This window comes from Zootoca vivipara, chromosome 13 (genome assembly GCF_963506605.1).
Source record: "Zootoca vivipara chromosome 13, rZooViv1.1, whole genome shotgun sequence".
NCBI classification, from domain to species: domain Eukaryota; kingdom Metazoa; phylum Chordata; class Lepidosauria; order Squamata; family Lacertidae; genus Zootoca; species Zootoca vivipara.
This window is the reverse complement of record NC_083288.1, coordinates 8,709,270-8,726,542: the sequence shown is the minus strand read 5'-3', so window position 1 is coordinate 8,726,542 and position 17,273 is coordinate 8,709,270. Positions and strand designations below refer to the sequence as shown.

The following is a 17,273-nucleotide window of genomic DNA, read 5'->3' as shown; positions in this document are numbered from 1 at the left end:
AAGGGAAAGGGACCCCTGACTGTTAGGTCCAGTCGCGGACGACTCTGGGGTTGCGGCACTCATCTCGCTTTACTGGCCAAGGGAGCCGGCGTTTGTCTGCAGTTTTTCTGGGTCATGTGGCCAGGCCAGCATGACTAAGCCGCTTCTGGTGAAACCAGAGCAGTGCACAGAAATGCCGTTTGCCTTCCCTTCGGAGCGGTACCTATTTATCTACTTGCACTTTGATGTGCTTTCAAACTGCTAGGTGGGCAGGAGCAGGGACCGAGCAACAGGAGCTCACCCCATCGCGGAGATTCAAACCGCCAACCTTCTGATCGGCAAGCCCTAGGCTCTGTGCTTTAGACCACAGCGCCACCGGTGGGTGGTGCAGGACAAATTCTGAAACGAGTTTATCTAGTGCAGGGATGTCCAACAGGTTGATTGCGATCTCTGGCTCCCTTTCCTTAGCGTCGCTAAAACAGACTCCTGCCACGCCCCCTTGCCCTGCCCTCCATTGTCGTTTCATCTCTGGAAGGGAAGACGGAGATTTCTCTGTGCTGCTGTTTTCATCCATAGCGCTCCTTTTGAGAGTGACTTTACCCCTTTGTCCCTTGCCTTTAACCCCCTTCCCCCAAAAAACGGAAGTTCCCCCCCAAAAAGCTTTTTTTAACCCCTAAAAACAGGGCTCCTTTCTCCCTAAAAAAAGCTCAACAACTTTGAGCTGAACCCCTAAAAAACAGAGGTACAGTAGATGACTGCCAGTTTTTAATCCTGAAACTAGATTGCCGTCTCTTGAGAGTTGGCCACCCCTGATCTAGTAGATGGTAATAATAATATTAACTGGAATTTCTTTTCCTAACAGGGAGCTGAGTTTGATCCAAGTATCCAGCTGACCATCTTTCAGGTCTAGAAAGGCTTTTGCCTCTTCCAGCTTTTGAGGCTCCTGAGCTACTGCCATTAGAGCAGGTATATTTTTTCCTGTTATTTATGAGCATTTCTACCTCCGTCATATGACAGAAACTAAAGCAGTTAACAAAACAAAACCTTTAAAAAAAGGCTTTTGCCCAATCGCATCTCTTAGTTGCTTAAAGTGGCAGCTCAGAACTGACAGCGTGTGTCACATTTTAGTCTGAGGAGCAATTTTTTTAAAAAAACGTGGAACTTACAAATGCTAAAAAAATTAACAAGCGTCTAAATCTGAGGCCCCATTTGAGCTTGGAGCCAAGGCCAATAGGCTCTCCTGCTCCCTCCCACTCTGTCTGGCCCAGGTACCCAGTTTCAGAAACTATTATTAGGGATAACATGTGATGAGATGCGCCTCTGAGCATGTAGACACAACAAAGCGGTTTCCTCTTTCCACTGAGAAACCACAGCCGGGTCATGCAACATTGCTGGTACAAAAACAGGCCTTCCAACCCAAACAAAAACATGGCTTTGCCACTAATGTTTTCCCTTTGATTTCCGATGAAAGGACGGCACCCGGGTTCGTACTCACCTGGAAGTGTTTTCAAGGATTCCTTTGACCTCGCTCATTTGTTCTTTCCCAAAGTAAACTATAGTGAGGTGAATTCTCATGTCCTGCTCTATGCCCATCTCCCTGGAACAGAAGTAAATGCTTAAGCTTCCTTCCTTCCATTATGCATGATCTGGCCACAGTGACGCCCACCCACCCCCCAGTTCTGCTACTGGTTTTGTGTGGGGTTTCATAGTTTCGGCTTGAGTATCATGTGTTATATGATGCGGGGATAGAAGGGCAGGGACACTCTGTGTGCATCTATGCACATGCACCTCCCTGGATACGATTGGTTAAAACTGGGTTTTGGGGACTCGGACTTTTCCGCAGTAGCTGGAGAGAGCCTAAGGACCCAACCTGGTTTGCTCTTTTTTCATCCTGTACTGTACAAAGGTTCAGCCATGAGCATAGCTGCCAAGTACCCCGTTTTCCCCGGGAAACCCCTGTTTGTACTTACCTTTCCCCGATGGTCCCCCGTATCACTTTGTCTCCCGTTTTTCTCCTGCTGGCGGCCATTTTTTTTCTTTCTGATTTGCCCTTCTATGGGCACCAAAAATGGCCGCCGCCGCCGGCTTCAAAAGTTGCATCTACGCATGACCGGAAGTGCATAACGCGACTTCCGCTGTCGTCGGTGGCCATTTTTGGTGCCCATAGATGGGCGGGGCGACACTGGAAGTTGTGTTGACACACTTCCGGTCATGTGTAGAAGCTACTTTTGAAGCTGGTGGCGGCCATTTTTGGTGCCCATAGAAGGGCAAAGCGACACCGGAAGTTACGTCAACGCAACTTCCGGTGTCACACGGCTGCCGGTCCCAGATTCTGCAGTCCGGGACTTGGAAGGTAAGGCCATGAGATGCCAAGGAATGAAACCGGGGCCTTTGGCATGAAAAGCAACCAAACCTTGGTTGTCGAAGGTAAACCGAGGCACAGCTTCTGATTGGCTGCAGGAGCTTCCTGCACTCAAGAGGAAGCTGTGTCGGCTTCCGAAAAACGTTCAAAAACCAGAACACTTACTTCTGGGTTTTCAGTATTCAGGAGCCAAAAACAGGGGCGTAGGAAGGGGTGGGAAGGCGGTCCGCTCCAGGTGTCATCCCTGAGGGGGTGACAAAATGGCACTCCGCAGGGGTGGCACTTACTGCGGGGCCTGGCCTGCAGCGCTCCCGAGCCACGCGTCTCTCCTAGGAGTGACGTGGTAGCTCGGGCCCCCACGCTGCCCGAAATGGCAGCATGGGGCTTGCATCCGCCAGGTGGATTCCATGGGCAGCGTGCCACACCACCCCCATGGGCGGATCGCCCCGCCACCACCGCCCCGGGTACCAGAGCAGCTAACTACGCCCCTGGCTGAAACATTCTAAAATGGAGGCATTCAGAGACCAAGGTTTGACTGTACTCTTCCGCTAAGCTAGGGGATAAGGGTAAGGTAAAACCTGAAAGAAACTTAATAAAATTGTAAATAATTAAAGCGAAACAAAATATGCAGCCTTTCCTGTGCTGATTCTCTGCTTGCATATTTGTAAGAAAAGCCATTATTACCAAAGATGAAGTATTGGGGCATGGATGTGGGAAGGCAGTGAGAGCATGCAACTTTACTCACCTGAAATTCTGCATGAATTGCCGAAACTTGCTGGCTCTTTTAGCCAGTGGGACTACGACATTGATAAGGGTGTCGGCCATATTGAGGTTTTCATTCTTAACTTTCATGATGGGGGCAAACGGTCTGAATAGGACAATTCGCTCGAATTCATATGCTTTGCCTCCCTTGAATATCAACTCGTACAGGGTGCCTTTATCTCTCTCTGTCCGGCGAAGGCCTGTCAGGAAAACAAAGGGGAATGCAGCGGTTAGCAAGGGATTTCAGGAGTGCAGATTTATACAGTGGTGCCTCGCTAGACGAAATTAATTCGTTCCACGGGTCTTTTCTTATAGCGAAAAATTCGTCTAGCAAATCCCATAGGAATGCACTGAATTTTTCCGACTTTTTTTTTTGCCCATAGGAACGCATTAATTGAATTTCAATGCATTCCTATGGGAAACCGCGATTCGCTAGACGATTTTTTCGTAAAACGCATTCGTCTAGCGAGGCAAGCTCCGCTCAAAAAATCATTTTGTTAAGCGGAAATTTCGTTAAGCAGGGCATTCGTTAAGCGAGGCACCACTGTACTTCGTTTTTTTCCTGCTCATGTGGGGAGAAAAACGTAGCACTTGGGGCTTGCTGCAAGACTAATTTTGTATTCCCTTGATTTTGTAGACAAGGTTTTCATCTCGTTCTCAACTTGAAGTTATTTCCTTATAAATTTTGTTTTCTTGTGAATCTCCTACGGTAGGAAGATGTGAAGTTCGTGGAAAAATATAATGTTTAAGGGAAGAGTTAAGCAAAGTTCTGTTTTGGTTTTTCAGACACTCTTCAGTCCCAACAGCTGTTCCTATTCCATTTGATTCACCTAAAGTAGGCAGTTAATTAAGAGAGAAATTGGCTGGTTATTAAATATTTGTGATGGGGGTGCTTTGGCTGGGGAGCGGGAGGGACACACACATTTAGGGACATTTCCTGCTGGCCCTCAGAGGGCTTGTCAAGCAAGATGAAGACAAAGCAACATTACAAACTGGGATTTGTGTAAATTCAACTATAAAAACAGTGCAGAATTTGAGTAGCCTTCTGTAAAGTTAGGGGCGAAGGAAGGCTCTCCGTCACCTGGGGTGGGGTGTCGGGGGGCGGGGCGAATTGCCCACAGGGGAGGGGCAAACTGCCCGCATGGCGCATGCACGGCGGCGCTATGTAGGGCGCACACTTGAGTGTTGTATGGGCAGCGGGATATTTCGCTCGCGGCGGCAGCGGCACGGTCCTCCGCTCGTGGCAACAGGATCCTTCGCTTGCGGCGGTGGCAGCTTCTTGTCGGCGGGGTCCCTTCTTGTCACCCATCAGAGATGGCACCCAGGGCAGACTGCCCCCCTGCCCCCTTCCTCCGCCACTGTGTAAAGTGTGTTTACTGGGAAATCTCCTTGGCACTGGCAGTCAAATTGCTTCCCAAAGGTTTTGATGCTGCAGCTTCCCTTAGATATCGTCTGATTTTCCCATTCCAAAAGGGTCCTCTTTGGGCTCCAGGGAGAGTCTCCTCATGAGCTGGGCTTTGCTGAGGCTGTTCAGTCTCCCAGCTAACAGCTGACACCAGCGCCAGCCGAGTAGACCCTCCCTGAAGCCTGTCTTCCTCGTGGTCCAACACTGATATAATTCCACTTATCCACCCATAATACAGTACTGCAAACTAACGAAATGGATTTCAACGGGGACAAATGTAAGGTTTTACACTTAGGCAGGAAGAACCAGCTGCAAAAATATAGCACATGTGCAAAGGATATAGGGGTCTTAGTAGGCCACAAGCTTAACATGAGTCAACAGTGTTATTTGTTGTTGTTGTTGCTGCTGCTGCTGCTGTTGTTGGCATCTGTCCATCTCAAGAGACAATGGAAGAGTGCACCATCGGGGGGGGGGACTGTGGAGGCGTAAGCGTGGGCAGTGTGTATGGAAGTCCTGGGCTGCCCAGACAACAAGACCTCCTCCCCTCTTGGCCTCACTGATGTAGCAAAAATAGCTAATGCTATTCTAGGCTGCATCAACAGACATCTAGTGTCCAGATCAAGGGGAGTGTGGGCATAGCCGGGGGGGGCAAGGAGGGGCAGTTGAATCAGTAAAAATCAATGAAAATACATAGCAAACTAAGGTTCTGCCCTCCCTAACAAAAGACATGTCCCCCCCCCCAACAAAAATCATGGCTATGCCCATGAAGGGAAGTAATAGTACTACTCTATTCTGCCTTAGTCAGACCACACCTGGAATACTCTGCCCGATTCTAGGTGTCACAATTTAAGAAGGATATTGACAAGCTGGAACGTGTGTAGAGGCGGGCAACCAAGATGATCAAGGGTCTGGAAACCAAGCCTTATGAAGATCGCTTGAAGGAGATGGGTATGTTTAGCCTGGAAAAGAGGAGACTTGAGAGGAGATATGATAGCCATCTTCAAATATCTCAAGGGCTGTCACACAGAGAATGTTTTCTCCTGCTCTCAAGCCCATGTTACTAGAAAGCAGATTCTGACTAAACATCAGGAAGTGTTTTCTGATGGTAAGAGCTGTTCGGCAGTGGAACAGTCTCCCTCAGGAGGTAATGGACTCTCCTTCCTTGGAGGCTTTTAAGCAGAAGTTGGGTGGCCATCTGTCATGGATGCTTTAGCTGAGATTCCTGTATTGCCGGGGGTTCGTCTAGATGAGCCCCCGAATCCCATGCAATACTACTGTACAGGGATGTCCAACATGTCAATTGCGATCTACAGGTCGATCCCTGCGAGGTTTTTGTAGATCGCGGTCGATCGCTGGTCCCCTTCCAGCCCCGCCCACTCTCCCTGTGCCGGCCTCTAGAATGGGTCATTCCCTGCTCCCTAAAAAAGGTCAACAACTTTGGCCTGAACCCCTAAAAAAACCAGAAAGCATGTGTCATCAACACAGCCTCTGTGAAAGAATTGCATAAAACTGCTTTATACGCCATCCTTTGGAAAGCCGCACACTTTTAAAAACACATTTCAACAAAGCCATTGCAGCAACTGGTGTGTTTCCCGTTCTCATGAGTGGAAGTCCTAATCCTGAAGCAAGGAACTGCCACTGAAAGAGTTAAGAAGTCAACTAATTTTGAAGCTGTGTTGTTATTCTCTTCTGTAGGAATGTAGATGACTTTGCAGCTAGAGGAGTTGCGTCAGGTGGGATGAAGTTCTATGCTAGACTTTCAGGAGACAATTAAGCAGTTTTGCTATTGATATGCAAGCCAGAAGAGTTTGTCCTGTGCTTTGCTTTTTCTTAAGAAGGCTGCCTCTGAGTGCCGAGAGGAAAGAAAATCAGTCAAAATTGCTTCTTAAGCAACTGTGTGCAGCAGAGAAGGTTGAAGTCGTGCTGGACATCTCCCAAACAACAGCAGTAGATTGATCAAATTTGGGATGCAGTGATTATACTGTATACAAAGTTACTCAGCAAGTGCAGAAAGGAAGGCCTTCCATTGTTTTATTTAAAAAAGCTGTTAAAGGTGCCGTGATTTCCCTTTTTCTTGTATATAGAAGTCTTCCAAGTTTCTGACCACATTCCAAGCAAATATAGATGCTCATTTCCCCTTATGATTCAGCTAAATAATTTGCACACCCAAACTTGGTCAACAGTTACTTTGCTCCTCAGTTTCCCATTCCCTTTCATTTTTCTTCAAAATATCGACCTTGCTATATTTTATTCTTCCTTTTTGTTGCCTGTATTTTTAATTTTATTGCAAGTATAAAAAATGAAACACAAAAACTGGTTGCTGCACTTAGCAGAAATTAGATATACAGTCATACCTCGGTTTAAATACACTTCGGTTTGAGTACTTTCAGTTTAAGTACTCCGTGTCTGGAACGGATTAATCCACTTTCTATTACTTTCAATGGGAAAGTTCGCTTCAGGTTAAGTACGCTTCAGGTTAAGTACAGACTTCCGGAACCAATTGTATATTTAAACTGAGGTACCACTGTACCATGGGACGCGGGTGGCACTGTGGGTTAAACCACAGAGCCTAGGGCTTGCTGATCAGAAGGTTGGCGGTTCAAACCCCCGCGACGGGGTGAGCTCTTGTTGCTTGGTCCCAGCTCCTGCCAACCTAGCAGTTCAAAAGCACGTCAAAGTGCAAGTAGATAAATAGCTACCGCTACAGCGGGAAGGTAAACGGCGTTTCAGTGTGCTGCTCTGGTTCGCCAGAAGTGGCTTTGTCATGCTGGCCACATGACCTGGAAGCTGTACACCGGCTCCCTCGGCCAATAATGCGAGATGAGCGCCGCAACCCCAGAGTCGGTCATGACTGGACCAAATGGTCAGGGGTCCCTTTACCTTTACCTTTACCACTGTACCTAACAAGGCTCAAATGATGGCAGTAGGGCCTTTGGTTTAAACCTGTGTCTGTGGCTTTCTCCCCCAAAGCTTAATTTCCGTTGTCATCCTGCCCTGCACTAAGCTGGGTTCCAATATCTGAAAGCATACTACCCGGGAGAAAACATCTGGGGTTGGCTGGGGGGGTTGATAAGTAGTGGATGTGGGTAGGGGGGGGAATTTTGCCAAAAAAACCCACAGATTCTGCACTATGTGGTGTGATGGTTAGAATGGTGGACTAGGATCGGGGAGTCTAGCGTTGAACTCGCTGCTCGGCCACAAATCTCACTAGGTGTCCTTGGGCCAATCGCAGTCTCTCAGCCTAATCTACCTCACGGGGTTGTTGGCAGGTTAAAAAGTGGGGAGGAAGAGAACCAGGTATGCCACCTTGAGCTCCTTGGAGGAAAGATGGGATACAAATGTGATACAAAATTTAAAAATTCCTTCAGTAGCACCTTAAAGACCAACTAAGTTTTTATTTTGGTATGAGCTTTCGTGTGCATGCGCACTTCGTCAGATACACTGAAGAAGTAGTGTATCTGAAGAGGTGTGCATGCACACGAAAGCTCATACCAAAATAAAAACTTAGTTGGTCTTTAAGGTGCTACTGAAGGAATTTTTTTATTTTGCTTCGACTCAGACCAACACGGCTACCTACCTGTAACTAGAAATGTGATACAATTTTTTCAAAAGAAAAATTTGCCTCAAACAGGCCGCCTTCTGTCATCAGAGTGTTTGTATAAGTGTTCTGGTTTCATTTTCACTAAAAACCCATTTCACGCACTAAGCCTTTTAGGTATTTACCTAAGATGTTTGGGAATTATACACCCCCAAAATGTGATTTGGGAACACAGATACGGATTATCTGGGGAAAGTAATCAGAGAGATAGGCACCAGGTAGAATTGGCCCTTTGTTGTTACTGTTCAGTTTTTAGAGTCTTTCTGTATTTTGCTACTGAGCTTTACCAAAGGGACATTGGAACACCGGCACTTACAAGCCCATTCAAGCCTAGCTTAGCTTCTACCTGAGGATAGAAAAGGAGTCTCCCACCTTGTCTAAGGAATTCCCTCCAAGAAACTCCCTCACCAATCCCTGAGAATACACACCTTCTATGAAGTCAGAGGGGGAATACGCCCGGCGGTTTGTGTTGCTGTTTCTCTCTGGACTGTTCAAAGTCTCCAAGCCCAGCTCAATAGCCTCCGCCAACTCATCCCGCTTGTCCTTCCGCACCGGCTTCTCCTCGGGGTGACGCGTCAGACCCATCTCCAGCTGGTACACTCTGTGAAGGGTGAAGCTCTCAAAGGGCACCGCGGCATACTCGTTGGGCAGCTTCATCCCCGTGTGCACCTCGGCTTTGTCAACCTGGGAATGCAGGAACTGCAAGAGGGCTTTCTGGGGCTTCTCGGGGTCCCGCTGGTCTATCCCCACTCCCAACGAGTCCGTGCTGTGGCCTTGCATGTTCTTCAGCTGCTGGCTCCTCTCCTGGAGCTCATCCTTCAGCTCTGCAATCTGCCTCTTCAGGCTGCTGATGTAGTCCCAGTGGTGCTCTTCCCTTTCCTGCAAGATGGCCTGGTACTCCTCTTTTCCCGTGGGGCTGTTGACTCTGGGGAAGGCAAGCTGCTGGTTGTCCCCTCGCGGGGTGCAGGCCAGCATGTAGAGCACGGACACCGCACAACAGAGGACCACCAGCAGAACGGCCACCCGAGGGAGCCATGCCACGATCCCTCGGCGAACCATGTTCTGCTAAGCATCTGGCGGCAGCGCCCACATATCCCTCCTGTGCCGGGTCTAAGGTCTGCAGCAGCTTTTCCCAGGACCCAGTTTGCAAGCTGCGTGCATGGGCACACCTGGATTCGTTGACGAATGCTCTCTTAGCGGCACGCAGGTAATGTGGAGGGAACAGGGCAGCATTGCACGCATCAAAAGGCAAGCGTAAAAAGGCAACAGTGTGAGGCAACTCAATGGCATCAGCCGATGCCGTTTCAGTCTTGTTGGCTGGCAGCAATGGAGAGCGATCTGAAAGGCAAATTAGATGAATACACTGTGTGAGGAAATTCATCTTCAAAAGAGGCCGTTTTACTCATGTCTGACTCATTGCAAGATATGATCTGTGGAAATGAAACCTGATCAACAGTTTCCTAGTGCCCGGTGTTTAATAGCTTCCTTCAGAGGTGCATTATTTTATTTTTTAAATGTAGGTTGATTGTCTGGGCTCTCGGTACGTACTTAATGAGCCAATGTAGCCTGGGTTTTGCACTGGGGCCTTCCAAGGATGGTATTCTTTGGTTCATGTTATGTGATCCAAAATAAAGGTCGGGTGGAGACTGTCTCAAAAGGGGCCCACTGGAAGTTCTTCTGAGACCACCAAAAGGTTCTCAGGGCAAAGACTCCTGGATCTGTAGTAGTGTCATTGATGGCTGATTTAATGGACAACTGCCAATGATTTTTAATTAATGGTTTTTTGAAATGGAGCAAAGAAGCATTTTGAGATGGCAAAAAAGGCATCCCCTCGTTTCTTTTCTGAACAAGAGCCCCACCACCCCACCCCGGGGCACGCCTAGTCTTCAGTTACATAAGTAGTTTCTGATTATTCAATTTCTTGCTGTTACTGCAGTGGTAATGTAGGACCTAAGTAAAGGTAAAGGTAAAGGGACCCCTGACCATTAGGTCCAGTCGTGACCGACTCCGGGGTTGCGCGCTCATCTCGCATTATTGGCCGAGGGAGCCGGCGTATAGCTTCCAGGTCATGTGGCCAGCATGACAAAGCCGCTTCTGGCAAACCAGAGCAGCACATGGAAACGCCGTTTACCTTCCCGCTGTAGCGGTTCCTATTTATCTACTTGCATTTTGACATGCTTTCGAACTGCTAGGTTGGCAGGAGCTGGGACCAAGCAATGGGAGCTCACCCCGTCACAGGGATTCGAACCGCCGACCTTCTGATCAGCAAGCCCTAGGCTCAGTGGTTTAACCACAGCGCCACCTGCTGCAGTGTTAGAGAACGTCAATTTTAAAACTCTGCCTCTTGGCTGATAAAGCTGGCCCACCCAAATCCTCTCCATCCACGGCGATTCTGTGAATTGACTCATTGAACTTGGTACTCCAGTTGATTCATTGTCAATAGCACCCATCTGGAATTGTGTTATTTAGTGTGGACGTTTGAATTGTGTGACTGGCCTTTGCTTGGAGAGGAAGTCTGAGCTGGCCGCAATGTACTTCTCAGATCTCTGTCCATGTCAGCTGCTGCCCATTGAGAGCGGAAGGCAGAGAGGCATGCAAGCAGAGCCAACGACAGACAGAGCTTCTAGTTTTGCCCTCGTCCTATTGCTGCTGAGTTCTACGTGGGAAACGCTGAGGTGAAGATATACATTTATATGTTGCGCTTCCTCCTCCCAAAGGAGCCCAGGGCAGCAGGCGCAAGAGTGACAAAACAATTAAAAGCAATTCCAGTACAGGTACAGGACCGAGGAAGGTCCTTGCTTGTCGAAAGAGGATGGTCTTCAACAAGCACTGAAAACACTACAGTAACAGCACTTGCCTAGTATTCCAGGGGAGGGAATTCCAAAGGGCAGGTGCCGCAATGCATAAAGGGTCCGATTCCTATACTGTGTGCGCGGCCCATAGGTTTGCCTTTATTAAGGCAAGATTTAATGTCTTTCCTTGCAATGTTGTGAATAATAGGTTCTCGGAAGGTCAGAGTTCAGTTCTGTGTGCATGTGACAACAGATCCATAGAATCCCTCCATCATATATTATTCTGTTGCCCCTTGCACATGGTCCCTCGGACCAGATTTTTATCCCCCTTAATATCTGAAACTTTGGATAAGACTTCGGAATCCCAGTTAACATATCTGTTACAGGATAATGAGCCAAGTAGATCACTCCTTGTAGCTAGATACCTGATTGCAGTTCTATCCTACAAGAGGAAAAATGGGTTACTTTATGATTATTGATTTTTTGCCCTAATGTTTGATTTATAGTGGTGACCAGATGATCTAAGTGATATTTTTTACCTTGTAATTGTAATTTTATAATATTTATAGGGATAGGATTTTATGAATGGAATTGATTTTGTTTACTTTTGCTTTGTTTTGTTCTGTTGTACGATGTACATTGTTTTGTGTTGATATCTTGATATGGGCCTATGGCCGTAATAAAGTACTGAACTATACTGTGTGCAAGAGGCTTTCTGATAAGTTGGCATCTCTAGGAGGCCCTTGTCAGATCAGATGCATATATCAAAGGTGAGGCGATCTTTTAGACCAGGGATCAGCAAACTTTTTCAGCAGGGGGCCGGTCCACTGTTCCTCAGACCTTGTGAGGGGCCGGGCTATATTGGGGGTGGTGGTGGTGGGAATGAACGAATTCCTATGCCCCACAAATAACCCAGAGATGCATTTTAAATAAAAGCACACATTCTACTCATGTAAAAACACACTGATTCCTGGACCGTCCATGGGCCGGATTTGGCCCCCGGGCCTTAGTTTGCCTACCCATGTTTTAGACCAGGCATGTCCAACAGGTAGAGCATGATCTACCAGTAGATCACTGGGTGTCTGTGGTAGATCACTGGTAGATTAGTGGCTCCCCCCCAAAGAAGCTAAAAAACTTTGGCTCCCCTAAAAAAAGCTCAACGTCTTTGCCCTGCACCCCTAAAAAAATAGGGCTTTCCTCCCCCAAAAAAGCTCAACAACTTTGAGCGGAACCACCAAAAACAAGGGTTTCCTTCCAAAAAAAAAAAGCTCAGCATCACTTTCCTCCTCCCTAAAGAAGCTCAACAACTTTGACCTGGACCCCAAAAAGGGGGTAGATCACTGCCAGTTTTTAACTGTGAGTAGATCGCAGTCTCTTGGAAGCTGGCCACCCCTGTTTTAGACTAAAGAATGAGAAGCTGACAGGCAATGGCTAGTCTGGTTGTGGGGTGGGGCTGGGGGCTGGCTGGCAGCAGGCTGAGGTTGGTGGGGCAGTGATTCCTTTGCCCCAACAGATCTGCCTCCGGTGACCACAGTGATATAATGAAAGCTCAGCCTTGACGTGTTAAGAAAGGGAAAGGCAATGTGCTGTACAAGTGTCCCCCCCCGCCCCCATGCCCTGTTCAAGCTTAGCACCTATTTTTTTGAATGTTTTACCCAAGTCAAATTAGGTTTTCACAATCATGATGCTTGAAATGATTTACATTGATATCATGGACATGGTCCTTACCTTGTAAATTTCTTATTGTTCATCCTTGGGGGTGCAGGGGGTGAGCATGGCTCAGCAACCTCTGAAAGGCCCAAGTTCCTTGGCACATCCAGTTAAAAAATCAGATGGCGCCCTAAAAGACCATATCACAAATTACATACCCAGCCTATTACTGTACAGTACTCTGCATCTTGTCACTAGGAGGTCCATTCTATGTGTTGTAGGAATCAGCCCACCCTCTGGAATTCATTCCCATTACATATCAGATAAGTGCCGTCTCTATTCTCTCTATTGGTGCCTATTGAAGACCTCATTTTTTCAGCAAGCCTTTCAAGTGGAGATTCTTATCTCAGCCTGTATCTCTTTGGATTTGCAGTTGTTTTATTGTTGATCGCTTTGGGATGTTTCTGCTGATGGAAACTGCTGATTATATTGATAATAAAACAACAACAACAATTTTATTATTCATGCCCCGCCCACCTGGCTGGGTTTCCCCAGCCACTCTGGGTAGCTTACAGAATATATAAAACATAATAAAGCATCAAACATTAAAAACTTTCCAATACAGGGCTGCTTTCAGATGTCTTCTAAAAGTCAGATAGTTGTTTATTTCCTTCTTGACATCTGAAGGGAGGGTGTTCCACAGGGAGGGCACCACTACCGAGAAGGCCATAGTTCAGTTATTGGATGTGTTACTTTTAACCACCAGTGGGCACTGTTCATCTAGCAACCCAGCCAGCACTTGTTTGTAAGCCTCTATGTCGAAGTTAACTTCACCTTAAAGAGCTGAGCCATGTTGCTGCTGTCTCCAGACAAGATGTCTGCTATTGCCCTCCCTTCTGTCTCCACTCACCACTCATCCTATAAATAGTTCCTGCATGCATAAAGCCTTTGAACTCCAGAAACTTGTTCCAATCTAGTTCACCCAAGCTGCAATGTCTGCTAACCGTTTCATGGGATGCCATTCATATAGCAGATGATGGGAAGGACCCTCTTCCCGAGCCTAAAGAACCACTGCCAGCCAGCGTAAGCTCGGCAGGCGGCACCTTCATATGGCCATCCCTCCAGGTTTCTTAGCACTTATAAATGCACTGTGTGAATGTTCTGGAAAATCTGTTTGTGTCATTCTTGCAGTATTACATCATATTTACTTCATATTTCTTATGGCTATTTATATGCGTTTGAACACCCATTTTTAAGTCATTTGCTTGGCCCCGAGGACTGCCTACGGTTGGAATGCATTCGGCATTCTTAATTAAAAAAACAAGCTACTGAGTTTTAGCACCAGGCTGAGGCCTGCCTCTCCCTCCATTCTTCCTGTATCAGCGTCAACAGCTTAACACATCTTTGCAAACCAAGAAAACCCTTAATAAAAAATAAAAAATAAACAGCTTAACACCTTTTCCCTCTTTTAGGCATTTGCCAAATGCCTATACCCTGCAGTCTCCCAAGTGCAAAGTGGCTTCTGACAGATATCTATTCATCGAAGGAGGTCCACAAGGAATATGAAATGCAGCTGTGTCCCTACACTTCATTTTGCACAATTACGCCTTTGACAGCAGTGACAGAAGCCGTGAAAGGATTAGTTGTGTGCTAACGGGTATAAACTAAAATTACACCTTAGCAGTTTAGATGAATACTCCTGTTTATTTCTTAAAGCGGCAGCAACATTCAAGGTTTTGGTCAGAGAGCTCTTCAAACAGCAACTGCCAAATGGTTCTCAAGAGCAATACTTTCTTAAATATACAGGCCCTTATTCAGATATCCTTCCCTACTGCACCAGCTTTCCTCCCACCCACCCACCCTGTTTTGGAACTTATTGGGGCGGGGGAGGAATATTCAAGGAAAGGTCAGGGGGCATTCAATGGCAGGGGTGTCGCTAGATTCTTAAAAGGTCCATGGCATACATTTGCATACAATTTCCATATGCTAATTTGTTTTCTTGTAACTACACATTTAGGGCTTTGAGCGATTTCAGGTGGGGACACAGCAAAGTAAAAGAACTGCAAATAAATTACCCCTCCCTAATGACTACACAGGCCCCAGTATACTGTGTATAGCTTTTCTCAGGTGAGTTGCATCTTTTCCCACAATAAACCCTGTTATCTCATGTGTTAGTTATTTTCTAAATTTCCAGAGGGGTAGCCAGAGTTAGTCGGTTGGAGCAAAAACAGCAAAGAGTCTTATGACCCCTAAAAAGCAAAACTTTGATGTTATCATCCAAAGGCATTCTCATTCTCATATAGGACAATCCTGTTTTTCCTGTTTGTTTAGGAGGTGGGAACATAAATCAAAGGACACTAAAGAGGCAAATAGTTGAAATTCTACCTGCTTTGTAAATCTTTGGTAGTTAGGTAGTACAGTTACTTAAATTTGCATGGATCTGTTTGGTTCTCTTTGGCTAGGAGGGGGTAGCATGGCTGAGGTTGTACCTCGTGGGGGAAGAAATCTAACTCATGGTTTGCTGAACGACAGAGGACGAGATGGTTGGACAGTGTTCTCGAAGCCACCAACATGATAACATTGTGAGGTTGGGGGTAGGAGGGAAGAGGCTGTGGCCATGGCCTTGAAGTACTTGGAGAAAGTGTAGGATCAGAAAGTACTGGAAAAATAACACCTACTATAACATCTGAGCAGAAAGTTCCCAGTACGTCCGTAATTGTGCATTGTGGAAATTTAAACAGTGTTGTTCTATTCCTAGATACCGGTAATTAGGAATCTCAACTGTCACAGTATATATTGGAAGCTCTGTTGCACAATGTCTGTCTCCATGTGCATATATAGGACATAAACTTGTGTCCCACTACTATATCCCTCTACTTGAAAGTAAGGTACCTGGAAATCAATAGGGCTTACTTCCAGGTAAATAGGTACGGTTTGAATTGTTCATTTTACACTGCCCAGCAACATGCTTTCAATTTAAACTCCAGGAAGCTTTGCTAAACAGCTTAACACTGCATATTATTATTTTGCGTAGAAAGCGTCATCGGTATTCATGAATGGAATGGCAAAAAAGAGATGGGTCTCTGTCCCAAAGACCTTACAATCATAATGTCAGGGGGGGGCGACAGGAAAAGGAGAGGAGGGAAAGGAGAGGCCAGAGCAAAAGCGAGTGTTGCTTTTAAAAAAGGTAAAGGTAAAGGGGGCCCTGACCATCAGGTCCAGTCGTGTCCGACTCTGGGGTTGCGGCACTCATCTCGCTCTATAGGCTGAGGGAGCCAGCGTTTGTCCGCAGACAGCTTCCGGGTCATGTGGCCAGCATGACAAAGCTGCTGCTGCTGGCGAACCAGAGCAGCGCATGGAAACGCCGTTTACCTTCCCTATTTATCTACTTGCACTTTGATGTGCTTTCGAACTGCTAGGTGGGCAGGAGCTGGGACTGAGCAATGGGAGTTTAGTCCAAATAGCACATGCTAACTGTCAGAGAGAGAAGTGAAAAACTTACAGGAAAGGTTATTCTGTCCACCTTAATCTTTCCTTGCAGGGTTCTTCAGCAAAAGGAATTTTCAGCAGCCAGCTTTGCACTTTCTTCTAATGTCCAAAGGCAGGGGGAACTGAGTGTAGAGGGACTCTGCCTCCTCCCACTGGCCATTACATCATTCTACTCCTTTAGGTAATTTCCAGGACTACCACCACCATCCCACCTCTCCCCCCCCCCCTATTTTTATTACAGTATTTCACATTACGCTTTCTGAATGAAACGACTTTTTCATTGAGGTTGCATGAGCACAGCATGCTAGATTTGCATTCAGCATAATGGATCGAGTTTCCTTTCCCAGACATGAGATCACAACTGAAGACTTTCCCAGTCCCTCTTTAGTATTTTGTGCTGCTAACTTAATTCCACTTCCATTAAGGCGATTGGGCTGTACCTTTATCGAGGCTCCATTGTCTGGCGCAGAAGATAAGACTGTTCCGAGACAGGAAGCATTCGGTGAAGATGAGAATCTGCTACAATGTTTATTACAGATGTTTCAAGGAAACCCACAGCTTCTGGGTTCTGCTTTATTGGGAAAGCAACAAATGAGGAAGCAAAGGTTGATATAATTTCAGTCAATCAGACTTAAAGGGCCCAGTAGGTGCTGTTAATTAACAAGTTTTGAGGCGAGGCTGCATTGTTCTTATCGGAATACAAACTGGAGAGTGCGCAAACCTGGACAAAATTAGCTTTCATCAAAAGGTATAACAGAGCTTCAGTTGCATCCAGAATAAACCTCTGTGCATTTTCCAGCTGACTTTGTAGAGTACTACTACAGCAGACATTGCTATTGTGGCTAGGGTTGCCAGACTCAATAGAGGACAGGACTTCTGTGCCTTTAATTGCCCTGCTCTCTTTTGAGTCTGGAAACCTTAAAGAGAAACCAGCAGACCCTTTGCTTGGGAATTAAACAAAGGGTCTGCTGGTTTCTCTTTAAGGTTTCCAGACTCGAAAGAGAGCAGGGGAATTGAAGGCACAGAAGTCCTGTCCTCTATTGAGTCTGGCAACCCTAATTGTGGCTAATAGATAACCATTTCTCAATTATCATCTTTCCATGGTCTTCCTAATTGCTTTTGCAAAGTATGCCAGTGCACATCTTGAGAACATCTCAAAGCTCACTTGCATCACTGCCATCCCTAAAACCATCTGCTTTGCTTTCAGGCACGATTGTATCTGTCGCTGACCATCCC

At 46.6% G+C, this 17,273-nt stretch overlaps 2 protein-coding genes across 4 annotated transcripts in view; one reads left to right on the top strand and one right to left on the bottom strand.

Annotated features, from left to right (window-relative positions):
• CSGALNACT1 (chondroitin sulfate N-acetylgalactosaminyltransferase 1) overlaps positions 1-17,273 on the bottom strand; it is a 35,867-nt gene that overhangs the window by 8,457 nt on the left and 10,137 nt on the right. The window contains exons 1-5 of one of the 3 annotated variants that reach the window (XM_060282258.1): positions 16,478-16,921; positions 12,627-12,738; positions 8,535-9,444; positions 3,087-3,303; positions 1,475-1,576 (exon numbers count right to left, since the gene is read on the bottom strand). In XM_060282258.1, coding sequence (XP_060138241.1) covers positions 1,475-1,576; positions 3,087-3,303; positions 8,535-9,165 — 950 coding nt within the window. In that variant the 5' untranslated portion in view covers positions 9,166-9,444; positions 12,627-12,738; positions 16,478-16,921. Of the gene's footprint in view, positions 1-1,474; positions 1,577-3,086; positions 3,304-8,534; positions 9,445-12,626; positions 12,739-16,477; positions 16,922-17,273 lie in introns of those variants that run through there. The other 2 variants (XM_035136586.2, XM_060282259.1) reach the window with 2 other exon arrangements.
• The window catches only part of INTS10 (integrator complex subunit 10), a 55,293-nt gene continuing 38,664 nt past the window's right edge, over positions 645-17,273 (top strand). Inside the window, exon 1 of the mRNA XM_060282257.1 lies at positions 645-945. The gene's annotated coding sequence lies outside the window, so the exon portion shown is untranslated. The remainder of the gene's footprint in view (positions 946-17,273) is intronic.